The sequence below is a fragment of the Branchiostoma lanceolatum genome, chromosome 1, assembly GCF_035083965.1.
Source record: "Branchiostoma lanceolatum isolate klBraLanc5 chromosome 1, klBraLanc5.hap2, whole genome shotgun sequence".
Classification (NCBI taxonomy): Eukaryota; Metazoa; Chordata; class Leptocardii; order Amphioxiformes; family Branchiostomatidae; genus Branchiostoma; species Branchiostoma lanceolatum.
In genome coordinates this window covers 25750166-25767024 of record NC_089722.1, presented here as the reverse complement: position 1 = coordinate 25767024, position 16859 = coordinate 25750166, and the positions used below count along the sequence as shown (strand labels likewise).

General features: G+C 43.9%; 1 protein-coding gene across 1 annotated transcript in view; it reads right to left on the bottom strand.

Annotated features, from left to right (window-relative positions):
• The window catches only part of LOC136448900 (lethal(2) giant larvae protein homolog 1-like), a 27068-nt gene extending 10209 nt beyond the window's left edge, over positions 1-16859 (bottom strand). The window contains exons 1-2 of the mRNA XM_066448642.1: positions 16358-16859; positions 8203-8485 (exon numbers count right to left, since the gene is read on the bottom strand). Coding sequence (XP_066304739.1) covers positions 8203-8335 — 133 coding nt within the window. The 5' untranslated portion in view covers positions 8336-8485; positions 16358-16859. The remainder of the gene's footprint in view (positions 1-8202; positions 8486-16357) is intronic.

Genomic DNA, 16859 nt, shown 5'->3' with positions numbered 1-16859 from the left:
GTGTTTTGACTCTGCGCACGACCTGTTCAAAGTAAACCAACATCTCCGTGCCCCAGTTGATAGACACACCCCAGGCTCACGTCCGATTTGACCCTGTAGGACGAGTTTTTCCTCTCAAGTACGTTGAATACTCAACCAAACATCATTATCGTGTCTGGCAGAAGTTTGACCTATTGTTATTTGTGTCTGTGCCCGATTTAATACCCGGGTTGGTATACATGGATGAGTAACCACCATACAAATACCGATGCGAAAAAAAACATTGATGACTGTTACATCTATATATGCTTACATCTTTTCTTCACAGTACGGTTTGCGTTTAACGAGTGCTTCTTTTTGTTTCCTACTCAACTTCGCCTTCCTGCACAGTCCGCCATTTTGTCAGTCCTGCTCCGCTCCGATAACAACCTTGTTGCATGCAGTGTTATAAACTGCTGTGAAAAACATCAGAAGATAGGGCTGTTCCAATAACCTTTCGTTGGAGGGGGAGAGGAAGGGTCTAGAACGAGTCATCATTGCTATTTTTGTTTTGACATTATCTCCAAGTAGATCTTTGGATAGAAAACCGCACATTTTCTGTCCGCGACGACCTTTCTAGCTCTTTTGGGGTTTAGCTTTAGAGGAATGCCAGACAAACCGATCGGTCAGAAAATGTTACAATTTTCCCCTCCAACATCTGCTTGGAGATTACTTTTTGCATGTTTGAACGATATCTACTCGACTACAATAGTGATACAGTAAAACTTTTCCCTCCCCTCCTATAGGAAATGCTTGAAAGCCAACGATGCACGTAAGACATTGACGTACTGTTTAAATATATGAACTGTTGCCATGTGGTTTTAGACGGGACAAGATAGAATGGCGTCAAGAAGACAGATAATGAGACGCCGCCAGCCACCCGGGAGGTGCCTTTGAACTAGGTCGTCCCAATGGCGCGACTAATCTCTAATTTCATACCCATCTCCGCCAGATTTTGATTCACTGGCGTGACAGTCATTGCTGTCTGACTAGAAAGAGGTTCCGTGTGTCCAGACGTGAGATCAGCGTCCGTGACGAACATGTAGACACTAAAACCTCGCACCAGGGGAACTTCAGTCATAGTTGATTAAACGGCCAGCCAGTGTTTCTCTAAATATACTTAGTACTCCTTAATAAACTGTTCTTTCTGCAAAAGTCGACAAAGGGTGGGTTTTTTTTTAACTCGCCTTGGATCGCTACATGTTTGTTCAATATTGTCATGGCTTCCGAAATTCTGATCATCGTTTTATAGATGATATTATCATAATTTGTATCAATGAACATTGCATGACCGTTGAATATGCTATGCCATCATGATACATCCCATCCTTTTCCATGTCGTGCGAGACTGTAGTGCTATCCTCATAGAGTAACAAGACTAAGTAGGTCACCAAAGTGTTCGCCTGATTAGCAGAACAGTCACGTACATGTTTAAAGACACCATAACTTATCCCAAATAGCCGTGAGAGAATTAAAATTGCCATTTAGGGGCAATCATCATCAATTTTGAGACCAGAAAAGACCCACAGTTACTGAATAAAAGACATACGTGTCTGGAATGTAGAATAGAGCTACACCAATAAGAATCACTTAAGATTAAAGTTCAAATTTCATCGCAATATTCATTCATAAGATATGGATCACCTAATATTTCGTCGCATATGACGAAAAATGTCACCGTTTTCAAATCCTCATTTCGGTGCGATCTGGAGCGGTTGTTTTCGTTCTTCCAAATTTAATATTCGTATCGATTTTACACAGGTAGTTAATCACAATTCATCAACGAAGAGAACATAATTCGTACATCGTAGATCTGCAATATATTGTGCGTTAAAGCAATTCCTCCAATGATTGTGAAAGCTCATCCCATATTCATACTCGTGTATTAGATAGATAAGTCTTATGGAACTGTAGAAATGTACCAGTAGATTCCATAATTTGTACCTTAAGCTTATACAATTGTTGTGCGATAAAGTTATTATTGATACAGACATATACTACTATTTGGGTATGGTTGTAATTGTATATAAGAGGAAGATGATGACATGGAATGTAACCAAATTGTGCAATGGTTATGACGTTATGCAGTGTCTATTCATATTGTACATTGCGAAATAATAATGCATTTTCCTGAAGTATATAAAAACTTCCCCCTTGACTCTATCGCGTTCCATATGTTACTCCAAGCTGCGCGATTCAATTCTAAGATCGTGAGAACGGGGTACAGGTTCACAAGTTGTCCGTTCCAACAGCGCAAATGACATGTCTTCGCTACCAGGGAAACCGCCAGAGGACTGTGGCGAAAACTAGATCATAGCGAACGTAAGAACGCTTCCATTTGCATCGCCTAAATCCTACTTTAAACCACTTAGATTCCCCTGAATCCCCAGCTACTCGCGGCCGTGCAGTGTAAGTGTCGTTAACACGGTATTTTGCGCGTCACCAAGCTCTCCAGCGGCAGAAAGGATTTGGAGAGGCTTGGATGTCTGGACCAGGACATTACTTCTCCAACAAAAACACTTGGGATGGCGCAGAAGGAAGGGGAGGGAGAGGTCCGTGAAAAATCGCAACTTCTAGGATAACTGTGAGAAAATCATGACCAAGACAGATATGTAGACATGTTTTTCTAGCTTTTACAAGGGGAAGGGGTCAATCCGTGAAAAATAGAAATTTCTAGGATAACTGCGTGAAAATTATGATCAAGATAGATATGTAGAAAAGATTTTGAAGCATACTTCAGAAGACAAGATGTTGTTATCTCATATACAAGTGCATCAAATTGCCATACATGTGAGGCGAGATAGTGTCGTCTTTATTGAAGATCTTCTGAAGGATAGACACTTAGATGGATGTGAGGAACATCAAGAATAGAGATAGATAGAAAGATACAATCTTATATCTTACTTCCAGGCACCAGAAGGCAAGATTTGTTAATGCAAATACATCAAATTTCCATGAGACAACGTCGATATGATAGAAGACCGGCGAGGGATTGACAGTTCTTTGATGGATGCGGGGAAAGTTTAGACGGTGAAAGGGAAGATGGGCCTTATATCTAACTTCTTGGCACCTGCAGGCAAGATGTTTGTGCTGATTGTGCGCCAAGACTTGTCATCTATCAGTCTGGTACACCAGCCTTACATACCCCCGGGCAGGTCGTGTTTGTTAGGAACGCCAGGATGACACCTGGTGGAAAGAGTGTGGGGATTACAGTCTTCCTCTCTGCGGTTACGATCCCAGTACGCTGTGGTATTTTGTAAGGGAAATCATGACGGTGTCATGGAATCTGGAGGTGTTGAAGTAAAAATACACCCACTTCAATCATTTCCTAAACCTACCCACAACATTCTAGTGCTAACCTCACAGAAAACAACATTCTTACAAAAACGCCCCTGCAGTTCCAAACAAGCTACGGGGGTATACTATAGGGCTATACCACTTCGTGCCGACTTCAAAAGCTGTCTGTCACCCAAAAATCCATGGCATGTCCAAAACGTCGGATATAAATACCGTAAGTTCCGCTGAAATAACAAAACACCTATCGCGGTATGTTACATCATATCTTCTTCTCTAGACCACTGAAATAGGGCGTTGGCTTTCTTAGTTTCACACGCAGACCGCCCGCGTCCAGTTTCTCTCAATACTGCCAGCTTTCAGTTGCCAGAATTAATGTCATCAAGTTCACCGAGCGAGAATAAACATATTTCCTGTGAGATCCCATCGGCAGGTGATAGGGCATGGGTAGTGACAAGTACGTGAGGACACTACATAATGTCGACGGCTGTGGGAAAATATCCAAAACAAAAATGAGGAAGCCGTCAGGGACAATGTCAATGTCAATTTTTGAACCACGCCTGGCAACTGCTTGGCCTTGGCATTTCTACAAGATGACGGCCACTAAAGTGAACTAGATTCAAATCTTCGAACGTCACTGCGTACTTAAAAACATCACTTCATACATGCAAATGTTCATAGACTGCACTTACAATATCATGCAATGCCGGTATCTATCGAAGCGTTCCAGGGTCCACCGACCTTTTCCAGACGATCCCACATATTGAATATACGGACATTTGTTTTAGTTTTCTCAATCGACCGAATGTCAAGATAGACAGCGAAATGAATGTCTCCCTTCGATAGGATTTATACGACATAAAACTAAAGCCCATCTATACCTCTGTAGGGGCGTATTTAACTATCTTTTAGCATGCGATGTTTTCGATTGCAGCTTTTCAATGCTGAGATAAAAGGGGGCCGCCTGAAATCGGTGTTTTCCGATATCGGGCAATTTTTCTGATCATTTATATAATTTGTGTCTTTTGAGGTAAAATCAGCCGGTTTTACATATGAGAAACTACATTATGTAGAAAATGCACGGATAATGCTGAAAATAGCGTCATTGTGCAGACTGATGAATACGTAGTACCGCATTACAATATTCGTACATAATCCTTGATAAAACCACGATCAGCTTGCACTTTTATCTCTAACACCTGAGAAATCCCTGAGAAATGCATGCATGTGTCCTACAACCATCCCTGCCGCGGATCTATGTAGGTTGAGAACGGGGCCCGCCTGCACATGAATTATCTGTTTTGAGTGCGATTCTTGACGCTCTACAAATCACTTCAGGAAAGATGCGCCTCCACTGCGGGACGATGATAAATCACGAAGCTCACAGGGGGTGTAGGCACATCCGCTACATTTCTTGTCCATAAATCTACTGTAGAATTAGTGTCAGGGTAGCCTGGGTGCCATCCTATTTAATAGGATGGCACCCAGGCTAGTGTCAGGGTGAAGGAGAGAGGGGACGGAATCGGTGGTTTTATGTTTTAAGTCAGAAAAGCCGCAGCATTTCAGTTGCTGACTTGCTATATAAAAAAATGTACGCTAAATCATTCTGTCGTTGTTTTTACTTTTCTTTTGTACAATTCGTAGTGATTTGTTTAAAAATGCAAGATATTTTGAAATTTCAAAATATATGAGATAGATATTTCTACACAATATGTAAATTATGAAGTTAGTAAGTGCAACTACAAGTGTCAGGTTTCATCAATTTCTCCTGGTATGCAACATGCAATCCCATAAACAACATCAACAGCCTTAGTAAGTTAGAAAAAGATGCAATTCCTGCATCCTAAAGAACGCTGAATACCGAAACAGATACATGCCGATGCAATATTCATGTTTCTCTGTTTTGGAACGAAAAGGAAGTGACATACTCTCGTTTTCGGACAGCTAAAAATACTGAAAGCCTCTAAAGCAACGTTCAATCATACATGACACGAAATATGGCTGTTTATGGCCCTAATTAGCCTCAGAAGCACGGCCAGGCACGACAAGGCTGTGGATAAAGCCACAGATTCCGTGACAACTCGCTGTCATATGCAGCGAGAGCAAGAGGCAATGGATAATATGGATGCGGTATGAGTCACTGCACACGATGTATTGTTCAACCTCAAGGCCGTTTGAGTCATCTTAGCACCATATTTCGTCTTAGTATCTATCTGTGATACGATACTGTTCGTTCTTAGATCAAATTGAAGAAATCGAACAAATTTATGGTACATGTAACGTTACCATAAGAAACATATCGCTATTAAAACATTGTCCTTGACACTTTTTGATTCATTTTCTTACCTTGACAAGTATACGGCATTACCTATTCACATTCATATCAAATGACAAGGTACTTCTTGATGTATTGCTAGTACATGACGACCTCCGTTAGTCATGCATGATTCAAGGGACGATTTATTCTTACTTTGTCTGAGCCAATAAGCCTTAGTCTTCTTTTGGTGCACAGAACACTATCATTTTCACAATGATTAAGAGTTTAATATGCTTCTGCCTTCTCAAATATCTCTTATCAAGTCCAACATGTTGCAGAGACACGACGATGAGACGATACGCGCATGAAAACGGACACGCCCCTCCATTCACCCATTTCCGGTACGTGACTTCCGGTTCCTGAATCCGCGGTTTTACATTTCACAATCCTCAAAAAGAAGTTCCCCTTTTGTTTAAAGTTTTTCCAGATGTTCTGCATACAGTGAAGGCACGTTCCATTACATACAGTGTTGACTAATGCCGCAAGAGCGAGATATGTTGGAAAAGGGCGTAGCCTAACCTGTGGCCTAGCATCGTATATTTGTATGACATGTCATGACTCAAGAATAAGAAAGACAGGAAGACATTAAAAATGCAAAGAGAAACGCTTATTTTTATAGGGTCCATAAACAAGGGAGCATTGTTGAGAAACAAGTTCACAGACCAATATAACATTAGGGGTGAATTTCATAAAGATATGGTGTAATATGAGAAGTATACTTCCTCCCATGACCCCAACAACCTTTCTTCTGACACCGTTAGTCCTATGGATAAGACAACACAATGTCTCCAAAACGTATTTGAAGTTCAGGTCATGATCTCTGCTATAATATCACCTACATTGATGTTATATCAAAGATTTTACGACGGTGAAAGTACAAATCATGCGATTAACGGCGGTATTTTTCTGTCGTAAAATTAAAGGAACATGGCGTGAACCCGCAACCCGTTGCGAAGATGTGCTTTTGATCAGCTCAGAGATTTGCTTGGCATGCCTACGGCCTAACTGGAAGATCTCAGAATGTGGTATCAAAATTGTACCATATGCTTCTCCTATGGACAAGATAGTGTTTCTGTCTACTATCAGAGGATTCAGCTGCGAGATTAAGATAACAACAACAATGGCGCAATGCTAGTTATCATGTAGGAATTTTGAATTGCTGAATCGTTAAAAACGTGCAATATCATCAGACCCCTCGTTTCACGGTCCATCGAAGTATCTGGGTTCAAACTAGGGTCTGCTGTGATGGAAAACATTTGGCAGTCTTGAAGTGACCAAGCACCTTTACAGAGCTGTACGGTCGCAACCTATGTATGTTGTTGCAGGTGGGCGGTGCCGACTCATGTGCGCAAGAGGAAGCTAGAAACTAGCACTTTATTCAGAGATCGTCTGCTCGAATCTTACCACTTTTCAGTTTGGCATGTGCGCCCGGATCTGCAAATATATATCTTTAGATACTCATGCGTCGAGCTTTCGATTCGTACTTCCTGAAAAGTAACATTTCTGCCTTCATCTTATATAATTACTATCTAGAATCCACTCTATAGAAGGTAGGCTAATAACTCGAATTCTACCTCCCGGCCGAATATTCTACTCCCTACACTAAAACATATGGGGAAATGTGCTCAGTTATTCATGGTTTCAAGAAAACGTGTATCTGCATTTACAAACAGTACAAATTGAAGTCACAGACAACAAACAAAAGGGGCACTAGCTACGCCACTTGAACTTTAACCTGACTTCTACAGAGGATGTCACAAGGATAGGAATGAGTGCAACACTATACGTGTTTTGTAGCTAGCTGGGCAGAGATGACGATCAGTGAAATGATAGGAACGCGTTCAGAATACCGTGTGACAATTGGCTCAGTATGTGGGCCACTAGGCACCGTTTGGAATCTGGGGTCAGCGCTGGCGTGCAGACACATATCAAAACCACATGCTCCACTTTTTTCTCTCAGTGTAAACACGTTCCCTTGCGATTGTATCTCTTTGTCGAGATATGCACTCGGTATCGTATGTGAGGAGACAAGTTCCTGTCAACAGGACACCCTCTGTTATATGTCAGAAGTTTTGAACAAGATCAGCTATCGCTATGAAAAGTAATAACTCATCAACTTCAGAACTGCAAACTAAGCACTGCAAAGCACGGACACTGACGGAGGCGTCGCCGAAAGCGGGACATATTCGCCGAAAGCGGGACATATTCACCTTGAATATTTACCTTATTCACATGTAGTCAAAAATTATGTACACTTTGTTACACGTACGAGTGTAGTTGTATCTGGGTGATATACCTTTACAACCTAAAAGGCGGTGGAACTTCGGTATATCTCCTTTTATCTACTTGATTTTAGCAGCATATGTTCGCTACAGTATCGTGTGGGGCGTCCGGACTGCCTGTGACTTGTGGATGAGGGCCCCATGGCGACCTATCCTCCTCACTGCTTGTGTACAAAATCCTATCCTCAACTTTATACACTTACCTGCACTGGCTCGGCTCTGAAAGCTCACGCCACATAAACATTTATCTAAGACCATGCCAAATGAGATCAAACATCTGGACACACTCACCTATGGCGAAGAGCTTGAGCTTGGGGTCGTAGGCCATGGAGCTGGGTCGGTGCGGGAAGCCATGTTCCACGGCACGCGTGAAGCCAAACCGCGCGCGGGTCCGCTCAAGAGACTTGGACTTGAGAAACGGCATTGTTCAGTAGCGTTGTGTACACGTATGCACAATGCTGTCACAGGGCCTTGTTTCTATACACACACGGTTACTTGTTTCACCTCGGTAATCCTGCTCAACTCCCGCAGTCTTCAACTTGTTGCTACGTCCTCTCTCTATCTGTCGTCAGCGCTGTAAGAGAAGAAAACACAACTCTTCAACATACAGATTTTGAATCGAAGGAGGCAAATGTACAGTTTACACCATCTACATGTTGTCAGCACCTTACCAAACTAGTTGAGTCGGCCACACTGGCTCACATCATGACAAAGAGGAACCCTTGGCGAACCGAAAATGGCTGCTTCTTAAAATGAAAACACGGAAACTATGGGCGTTTCCACTGTCTCCCCCTGTTTTAACTGAAGACTTCTGACAGCAGCCCTGGACATGGACCAGAAATACCCCGCTCAAATAGATCCCAGATGTGTGTCGAATGCCTGGAACATGTACGGTAGTTAGCGAAAACGAGGGAGCCAATATTCGTAAATCCGCGACCTCGATGCTGGGAGAGATGCCGAGGTAGACTTACCCTTTACGATCTCTGTGAAGCCTCACGAAAGGCCCATAACATGCTGGCACTGAAACACCGCGAACATGCGGAGTGACTCAACTTTAGACTGATATGGCCCGCAGCTACGGAACGGGCATCGGGGGTATGTGACCCGCCTGTACCGCAGAGTCCCTCCCGTGGGGCCGTAATGAGAACCAGCGGTCCCACATGAACGATTGTTTGTTTGTGCAAAACCAGGTGTTCTGGGTATATACAGCACGTAGGGTCATGTATCAAAAAGTTACCCATATCCGAAGAGTTTACAACGCTGCATATAGATACAAATGGCAGAAAAACAAGTTACCAAGCCAGGGACTGCTGCATAAACACGATTTAGTACAGCATCTGTAAAAACTCAGGAGGAAATTGAGTAAAGCGATTCTTATCGATAGCTTGCAGCGATGCCCCCCGCCCCTGTACGGTTCTAGCATAACGCAGAAGTCTGATAAGACATGACCCCAGTCCATATCCCTTGGGATAGCTCTAGATCTTGTGAGCTGGTCTCTCTCCCCTCCCTTGGATAATTATAATCTCCGACTGTAAACCCTCACAACAAACATATCTTCTATCCCCAATAGACACATTTCCAACATTCCCTGCTCTGCGGCGACAAAAGACACGACCCATATGTGCGTGAACTATGATGTTTCAACTACTAGTATCATCCCAAGCTACAAGTCGTACTCAAAAATGGCCACAAACCGTAGGCACGTTCGCAGGTGGTTGTCGATCAACGCGAAGCTCTAAAGTCACGTTCAAATCGCGTCGAGTTCTTCAAAACACACACAGGTTAAGAAGTTGTTGATGTTGTTACTAACCGTACGTCCAAAACCGAGATAGTACAGGAAACGTTGACACCCGATCGACGTTAACAATTAGACATTTTTACAAGTGACACAGAACACACCCTATCGTCTGTTTGGCGTCCTTTTTAGGAGTGAACCTTCCGAATGGATGCGTTTCCTTCCCTTAGTATGATGTCATCCACCGCGCCACGCCTAAATCTTATCAAATGGTGGCCGTGGGCTACGTACAGTCCCACCCATTGGAGGGGAAAAGACCAACTTGTTTACGTGAGGTGTGTGCGTGTATAGCCCAAATGTCAAGGTTCGGGGTAACCCGCTTGTCCGATGACCCGCCCTTGTCCTCGCCGTCTAACGAAAAAATCAATCAAATTCAGTCGGGTCACGGGACAGGGACCGCTCATTAATTAAGTTTAATAGTAGTCGAATGCTTGAATGAATATCAGATATCTTATGGCGCCTTGTGCCATCTAAAAATTTATAATACGTTGACATTTTTCTGGAACAATATATAGCGTTCAAAATGTTACAAAACTTTGCTTTTCACTCACTGTATGGATATGTGAAGATGTCTGTCAAAAATCAGAATGGTTCAGGAATGTCCGGGCGTGGAAAACAATTATTATAAAACACGGGTCTGACAATGTATATGAAGCTTGGAAGATTCAACGCTTTCATGTCATTTTGGAGTGAGGGGTGCCGTAGGTGGGGGTTGTTATTGTACCGTTCAAAAACAATCCAAAACAATTATTCTTGAATTGAAACATTGTTCAGTCAACAAACACAGCATGAAACGTTATCTCTGAGAATATCGCGGTAGGAGATGCCTTCTGTGGCATAGCGAGACGACCCTTTCCAGTCATTTAATGATTGCCCCCTGCCCTAATTCATATCGACTGGGGCGTTTACAACAATTACCCAGGATGTTAAAATGAAAAGCTATGTAAGTGTCAGGGATTTAAACATATAGAAACAATAGCACTCTTTGCACACTTTCAGCGATGTTGTTGTAATTTTCTGTTGTAGTTTTTCTTTTTCTTTTTTAGAATCAACCTCGTACTGATTAACCGGCATAAAACATTACCGTATAGGGACAGGCTGACAGTACCTGAGTCATGTTCAAGACCATGCCATCCTTACATGCCGATCCTACACGCCAAACTATTTTAATTCAAAACAGACACAGCCAGAAACAACACAGGATCAAATCCACCAGGGAAAGGGGAGCATGACACCACAGAGAGAGGGGGAGGGGCATCACGTGTGGTCGTGTACAACACTGGACTCGACCGGGAATTTAGTAATGTTCAGCGCGTAGCTCTTTATACAGAAACATGTGTATTCTGGCCACAAGAAACTTAAACTGGACTGTCACTACAGTCAGACTACAGACGGGATTTTCGAGAGGACAAAAACAGTCGAAGTCAGGAAAAATATAGTACAGTACCAGCAAGTATAAACCTCGTGATGCCCTTGAGGCATATTTTGTTGCACGGTTGGCCGTCTTCTTCGCCTAGCCTCTAGGCAAGAAATGAAAACATCGGTCTGAAAATTCTGCCAAAACAATTTTGCCACAAGGAAGCCTTATCGAAAAGACAGAAACGAGGATATGAACGGTACGGAGACTCAAGATGCCCCGTGCAGACTAGAGGCTGTGAGAAAATTAGGCCACGTCAAACCCTTGAGACACCCTCGCCGCGTGGAAAAACTACCGCCTTGAGGTAGAGCAAGCCTATTTAAACCTCCTTGGCACGGGGTATAACGTACGTCACGGGATGGCCAGACACATTCGGTGGTCGCAGAGATCTATCAGCCGCAACGCGCAGACACATTCGACGCGCCGCGGAAAAATCAGCCGTCCGCGCAGACCTATCAGCCGCAACGCGCAGACAAATTCGACGCCGCGCGGACCTATCAGCCCTTCGCGAGGAAAACTCAGCCGTGGGACAGCGCCATCAGGTGTCTCACTACTGCCTTCAGAGAGCGCTGGAAAGGCCGCGCCAAGGTAGGTCCTCCACAATTTCCTTCTCTAGCGTCATATAGAGACATCGACTGGTAATCTAACTAGGCCTATCAGGTGCCAGACTATCTTAGGGTCATCCGGAGCCAGAAATAATCGGCAGGTCTTCAAATTAAGTCGAGATATAGGGAGAACAGTTCTCAATCGGTGACAGACCACATCGAAGTTATCAAGGTAAACAGTGGCTAATGCCGTATTTTGGGCCATTAGAAGCAAAGACATCGGCGGTTTTGACGTCTTTTAGTGTGATTGGGTGTCCAGAACAACGTAACATACTCTGGAATTGACATAATATGCCAACAGAGCGAAAATATGTGATAGAAGTGATACCGCTATATAACGCCCCCCTCCCCCATCCTTCAGTACGAACCACCATGTGTAGAAGTACTAGAACGATGTTGACATATCTTATAGCAGTATTAAAGCCATAAGAAGCGACACAGTTGTGGTCATTTAAATGAAGATGCATAGTCATCAAAGTTTATCCAGACAAAGGCATTCATCTTTGGAATTTGCATTTCAGCCATGGAGTTTGATGAGTAGGACAGGTTTGGGCATGTGACCACAAATGTAAAACCACCTGTTCCACCCTACAAGTCTAGCCTCCAGGAGGGAGATGTAGAACCACCTGACAAGCCATGCCTTGGGGAGGAACAGGGTACCTGGTCTTCAAGTAACAGCACCAGTGGATCCCGTTCAAACACCAGCACCAGTGGATCCAGTGAGGGTTCAGTGTCTTCGGAAGAGTCCAACGAGTCCGATGACCTACCTGGTGTGGTTGTGCCAGCTGAAGATGTAGAAAAGGATGTCTTCTCCCCCACACGCAGGACTACAGTACAGTCTGTGTACACATGGCAAGTGCTAAGCGAACAGTGGTTCACTAGATGAACACAAGCGTCGATGCCATGTGGCTGATAAAGGACCAGCAATTTAGTGTGGGCTGTGCAATAAAGACTTTATTTATGCTAGAGACTTTCAGGATCACTTCGTTGAATCATCTAAGGAGTGCTCAGTTTGTCAGAAAGAGTTCAAGTGAAGAAGCACATGATAGTGCACTCAGATTGGGATTTTTGTGACAAATGTGGAAAGTTCTTTAAGTCATAAAAAAAGAAGTCCTGAAACATCATCACAGAACCCATGACAATCCCAGAGTGAAGACGTTTGTCAGTGCTACAAGTGTGATTACAGGTTTCATAAAAAGGAAGAACTTATATGTAATCATGCAGTAATTCTGGTTCATATAATTATATTTGTTGTTTCACAAGAAGGTATACCTCGTGTATAATGCACCTGTACAGTGCCATATTTTCATCTGTAGTGTTGGGAAAATGACGGAGCCTCGGTATTTGATTGGTTTTGACTTTGTTCTTCTTTTTTAAGAGTCAATATTTATAAACGATCAGAATACTTTAATTTGTAATCTATAGCAAGAAATTAAGCTACAGTGCAATATGATTACAACATACTAGTCATTTGCCAAGTGATGTATAACAAGATCAAGAACATGGTATTGCAATTCAGCAAATATATATTTTGTAAAGAACCAGAATAAACTTAGTTATACATACCTATATTTTGTGTGTCATTTTTGGATTAACATTTCAGGAAATACAGATGGTCAGTACAATGATGCAACGCTGAGATGGTCCATTACTTACATCTGTAAATATAACAACCTGACAAAGTATGGTCTTCATCTAATATCCTGCGCTATTTCAAATACATGTATACTGCATAGTACCAAAATTGATGAATAATCTACTCGATACATGAATAGAGATTTCTACGGCAAATATGGAGTTATTTGAATATTCCAGTTGTACATTGAATGATTTCCGTGGCTTAGTGCCTTTCGTATGAAGGGAGAGAAGCCCACAGTCCAGAAAAAGTGGCCTTGACGCTAGCTTGAGTAGGAGTTGACCAGGAGAGTTGTGTTTCTTTCTGCCCGGGACTTGCTACAGTGCTGTCACCAATGCCAATGTTATCTTCTGTTACCCATACATCGTCAACTTCGCGTGTTTGCTTTCCAGGTGCCCGTTGCTTTGTTTCTACACCTTTTCCGCGGATATAGTGTCATCCTGAGTCGATGAGTCATTTCTGAAAAAGGTCAGGGTTGATTACTTGCAGTGACACATTATACCTGGGTAATAGTAGTAACAATATAATAAACAATCTTGCGAGAGATGTTCGTTGAATCATCTAGATGAGGATAATCCCTTAAATTGACAGAAGGTATTCCTCGCATATCGCCAAAATCAATCGAGGCGACAAAAACACTATTGCCTGTTAATGCTTACTATACAACTACATGTATAAGATATGGGCCGTAACTTTACTAGAAAATGGGGAGGGGGGCGTTACATAGCGGTATCAATTCTATCACATATTTTCGCTCTGTGGGCATATTACATCAATGCCAGAGTATGTTACGTTGTTCTGGACACCCAATCACACTAAAAGACGTCAAAACCGCCGATGCCTTTGCTTCTAATGGCCCAAAATACGGCATTAGCCACTGTTTACCTTGATAACTTCGATGTGGTCTGTCACCGATTGAGAACTGTTCTCCCTATATCTCGACTTAATTTGAAGACCTGCCGATTATTTCTGGCTCCGGATGACCCTAAGATAGTCTGGCACCTGATAGGCCTAGTTAGATTACCAGTCGATGTCTCTATATGACGCTAGAGAAGGAAATTGTGGAGGACCTACCTTGGCGCGGCCTTTCCAGCGCTCTCTGAAGGCAGTAGTGAGACACCTGATGGCGCTGTCCCACGGCTGAGTTTTCCTCGCGAAGGGCTGATAGGTCCGCGCGGCGTCGAATTTGTCTGCGCGTCGCGGCTGATAGGTCTGCGCGGACGGCTGATTTTTTCGCGGCGCGTCGAATGTGTCTGCGCGTTGCGGCTGATAGATCTCTTCGACCACCGAATGTGTCTGGCCATCCCGTGACGTACGTTATACCCCGTGCTTGGGTAGAGCGAAGAAACCGGGACCGTTGCCCTTGCTTCCTCTGAAGAAACCACATATCTTAAAGTGGTTTCCGGAAAGATTATTTCATCCAAACTCGTGCCGTACTTACATCCTTCAGAAGTCCGCGCGCATTTCCCGTCCAGGCCCCTCACTCTCCCTCTCTCTCCCACCGACACAAACTGTTCTGTCCGTAAATAAAATCCAATCTCCTCAGAGGTCCTGGGCCAATTCCCACCGGTGCGGGTGTGTGTATGAGAGTGAGGTAAAATATGCCCGCGAATACTGCAGAACAAGCCCTGGGCTCGACAGGGCCTCGTCCAATTAAGCAAGTGCTGCCTGTGTAAGCGTCGCTGAAGATATAAAACTGGCGGGACCGAGCGTGCTTCCAAATTTGAACACAGCTTCCCCTTAGCCAAGAACCCTAAGCGGGAAACAGACAGCGGAAAGAGTTACCAAATTGGGCCGCCGCTTCAGCCTGTTCCCGCCAACAAATTCAATAAAAGCGTACACCCCACCTCCTTACAAAGCAATGAGCACGGTATGGTTATTAGTGGGGAGAACAGTCGTCCTTGCATTATTTTTCATTACCGTCATCTATTATAGGTTGCGACTTGCGCGACAATATGGGCGCACACAACACAAAGCGCTCGATGTAATTGAGGTTGAGACTGCCCAAACGTGTCCGAGGGCGAAAATGCGAACGGAGCGTCTGGCCATCGACGTCATAATTCTACATTAGGCCACCTCCTTGATTAGGCTAAATTGCAATGCAGACAACATGCTTGTACAGCAAGTTTATGTTCGTCCCTCGCCTCCCCCCGCTCCTGTTTATTAATTTCGGTCTATGTATCATAAATACGGATTATAGTTGCTAGATACACAGACGCATGGTAATAAATGATCATAAAAAATTCATGACCATTGTGACAGAAGTGAGTGCCTTCATATTTTTCACCTCTGACGTCGGGCGATGTCTTCAGCGGATGGCGGATTTAATTATGCGTAGCTGAGGGGCCACGGTCGGCTTGGGCGGTACAATGAACGTACCCGGTCGGAAAGCAATTATTCTGGGCTTGGTGCGGCTACTTCTGCAGTCTGGACGCGCATGGAGGCTTCACCTGAATTCTAATTTCGCCAACAGTCGATTTTTAATGCCAGGGACGACGGGCGGCCGACAATCTTTGCGCGACGGATTTCCAATGCGCGCTGGCCATGTTTTCTTACCATCAAAGCTATACAAGACGTGTGGATGACACTGCGGGCTTAATTACAGAGAAGTTTATCATTGCTGAAAGTATAAATCGTCTTAGACTATGATAAAGGGTGCTGATTATCGGACTAAGCTCTTCCACAGATATCCGGAAGGTTTGCTGCATTCTCCATCCTTCTGTGCTATCTAACCATCCATCCAACCACCCACACCTTGTCTTCGTACTAAGCAACGCGTTGGCATCATTTCGGCACGAATGTAACAATAATATTGGCCGGTTACAAGCACACCGACTAGACATGTTCAACCATCTTCCCAGCCTGCGGGAAAGAGCTCGGGGCTGGGCGGGGACACACGAGATAATTACCCCCGTACAAAACAAACGTGAACGAACGATCGCCAACGGTGGAACACGGGAGATTTGTCGGTAAATCAGGACAGTTCTTCTCACCTTTCTAGCGGCAGGTGTGTTCCCAGAGCGCTCCAACGACGCCAAGCTCAGGTGTGGAGAGTGTGCGATCACGTACGTCGCCGTTGAAGTGTGTGTTTTTTTGCACGGTGACGCGCGCGTGTTACCTGTGCGCCCCCCACTGTAAGCCCGATGAAGAACGCACCGCGAGGCGATGTTGTCCGCCCGCTTCCCAGAGCAAGGCACAAAGGGCTGCGTATGCAAATCAGCGCTGGTGATAAATATCCCAACCGAGCCGTCCGACTACCACAGTCGGTCACTTCCAGAGCGCACCGAGGGCCACGTTCTGTTGTACGGGGATACTTGGATTTCTTGGCGGATGATATTATATGGTAGCGCGACGCAGTTGGATGCGAATATTTCCAAGCTGTGATATGATATGATATAGAAATGTTATGTATGCAAAAGAAATAGTGATACTCTATGCCGCGATAAGCTATACAAACATTATGAAAGAACGATAAGACAACTCTTTTTGAAAAGC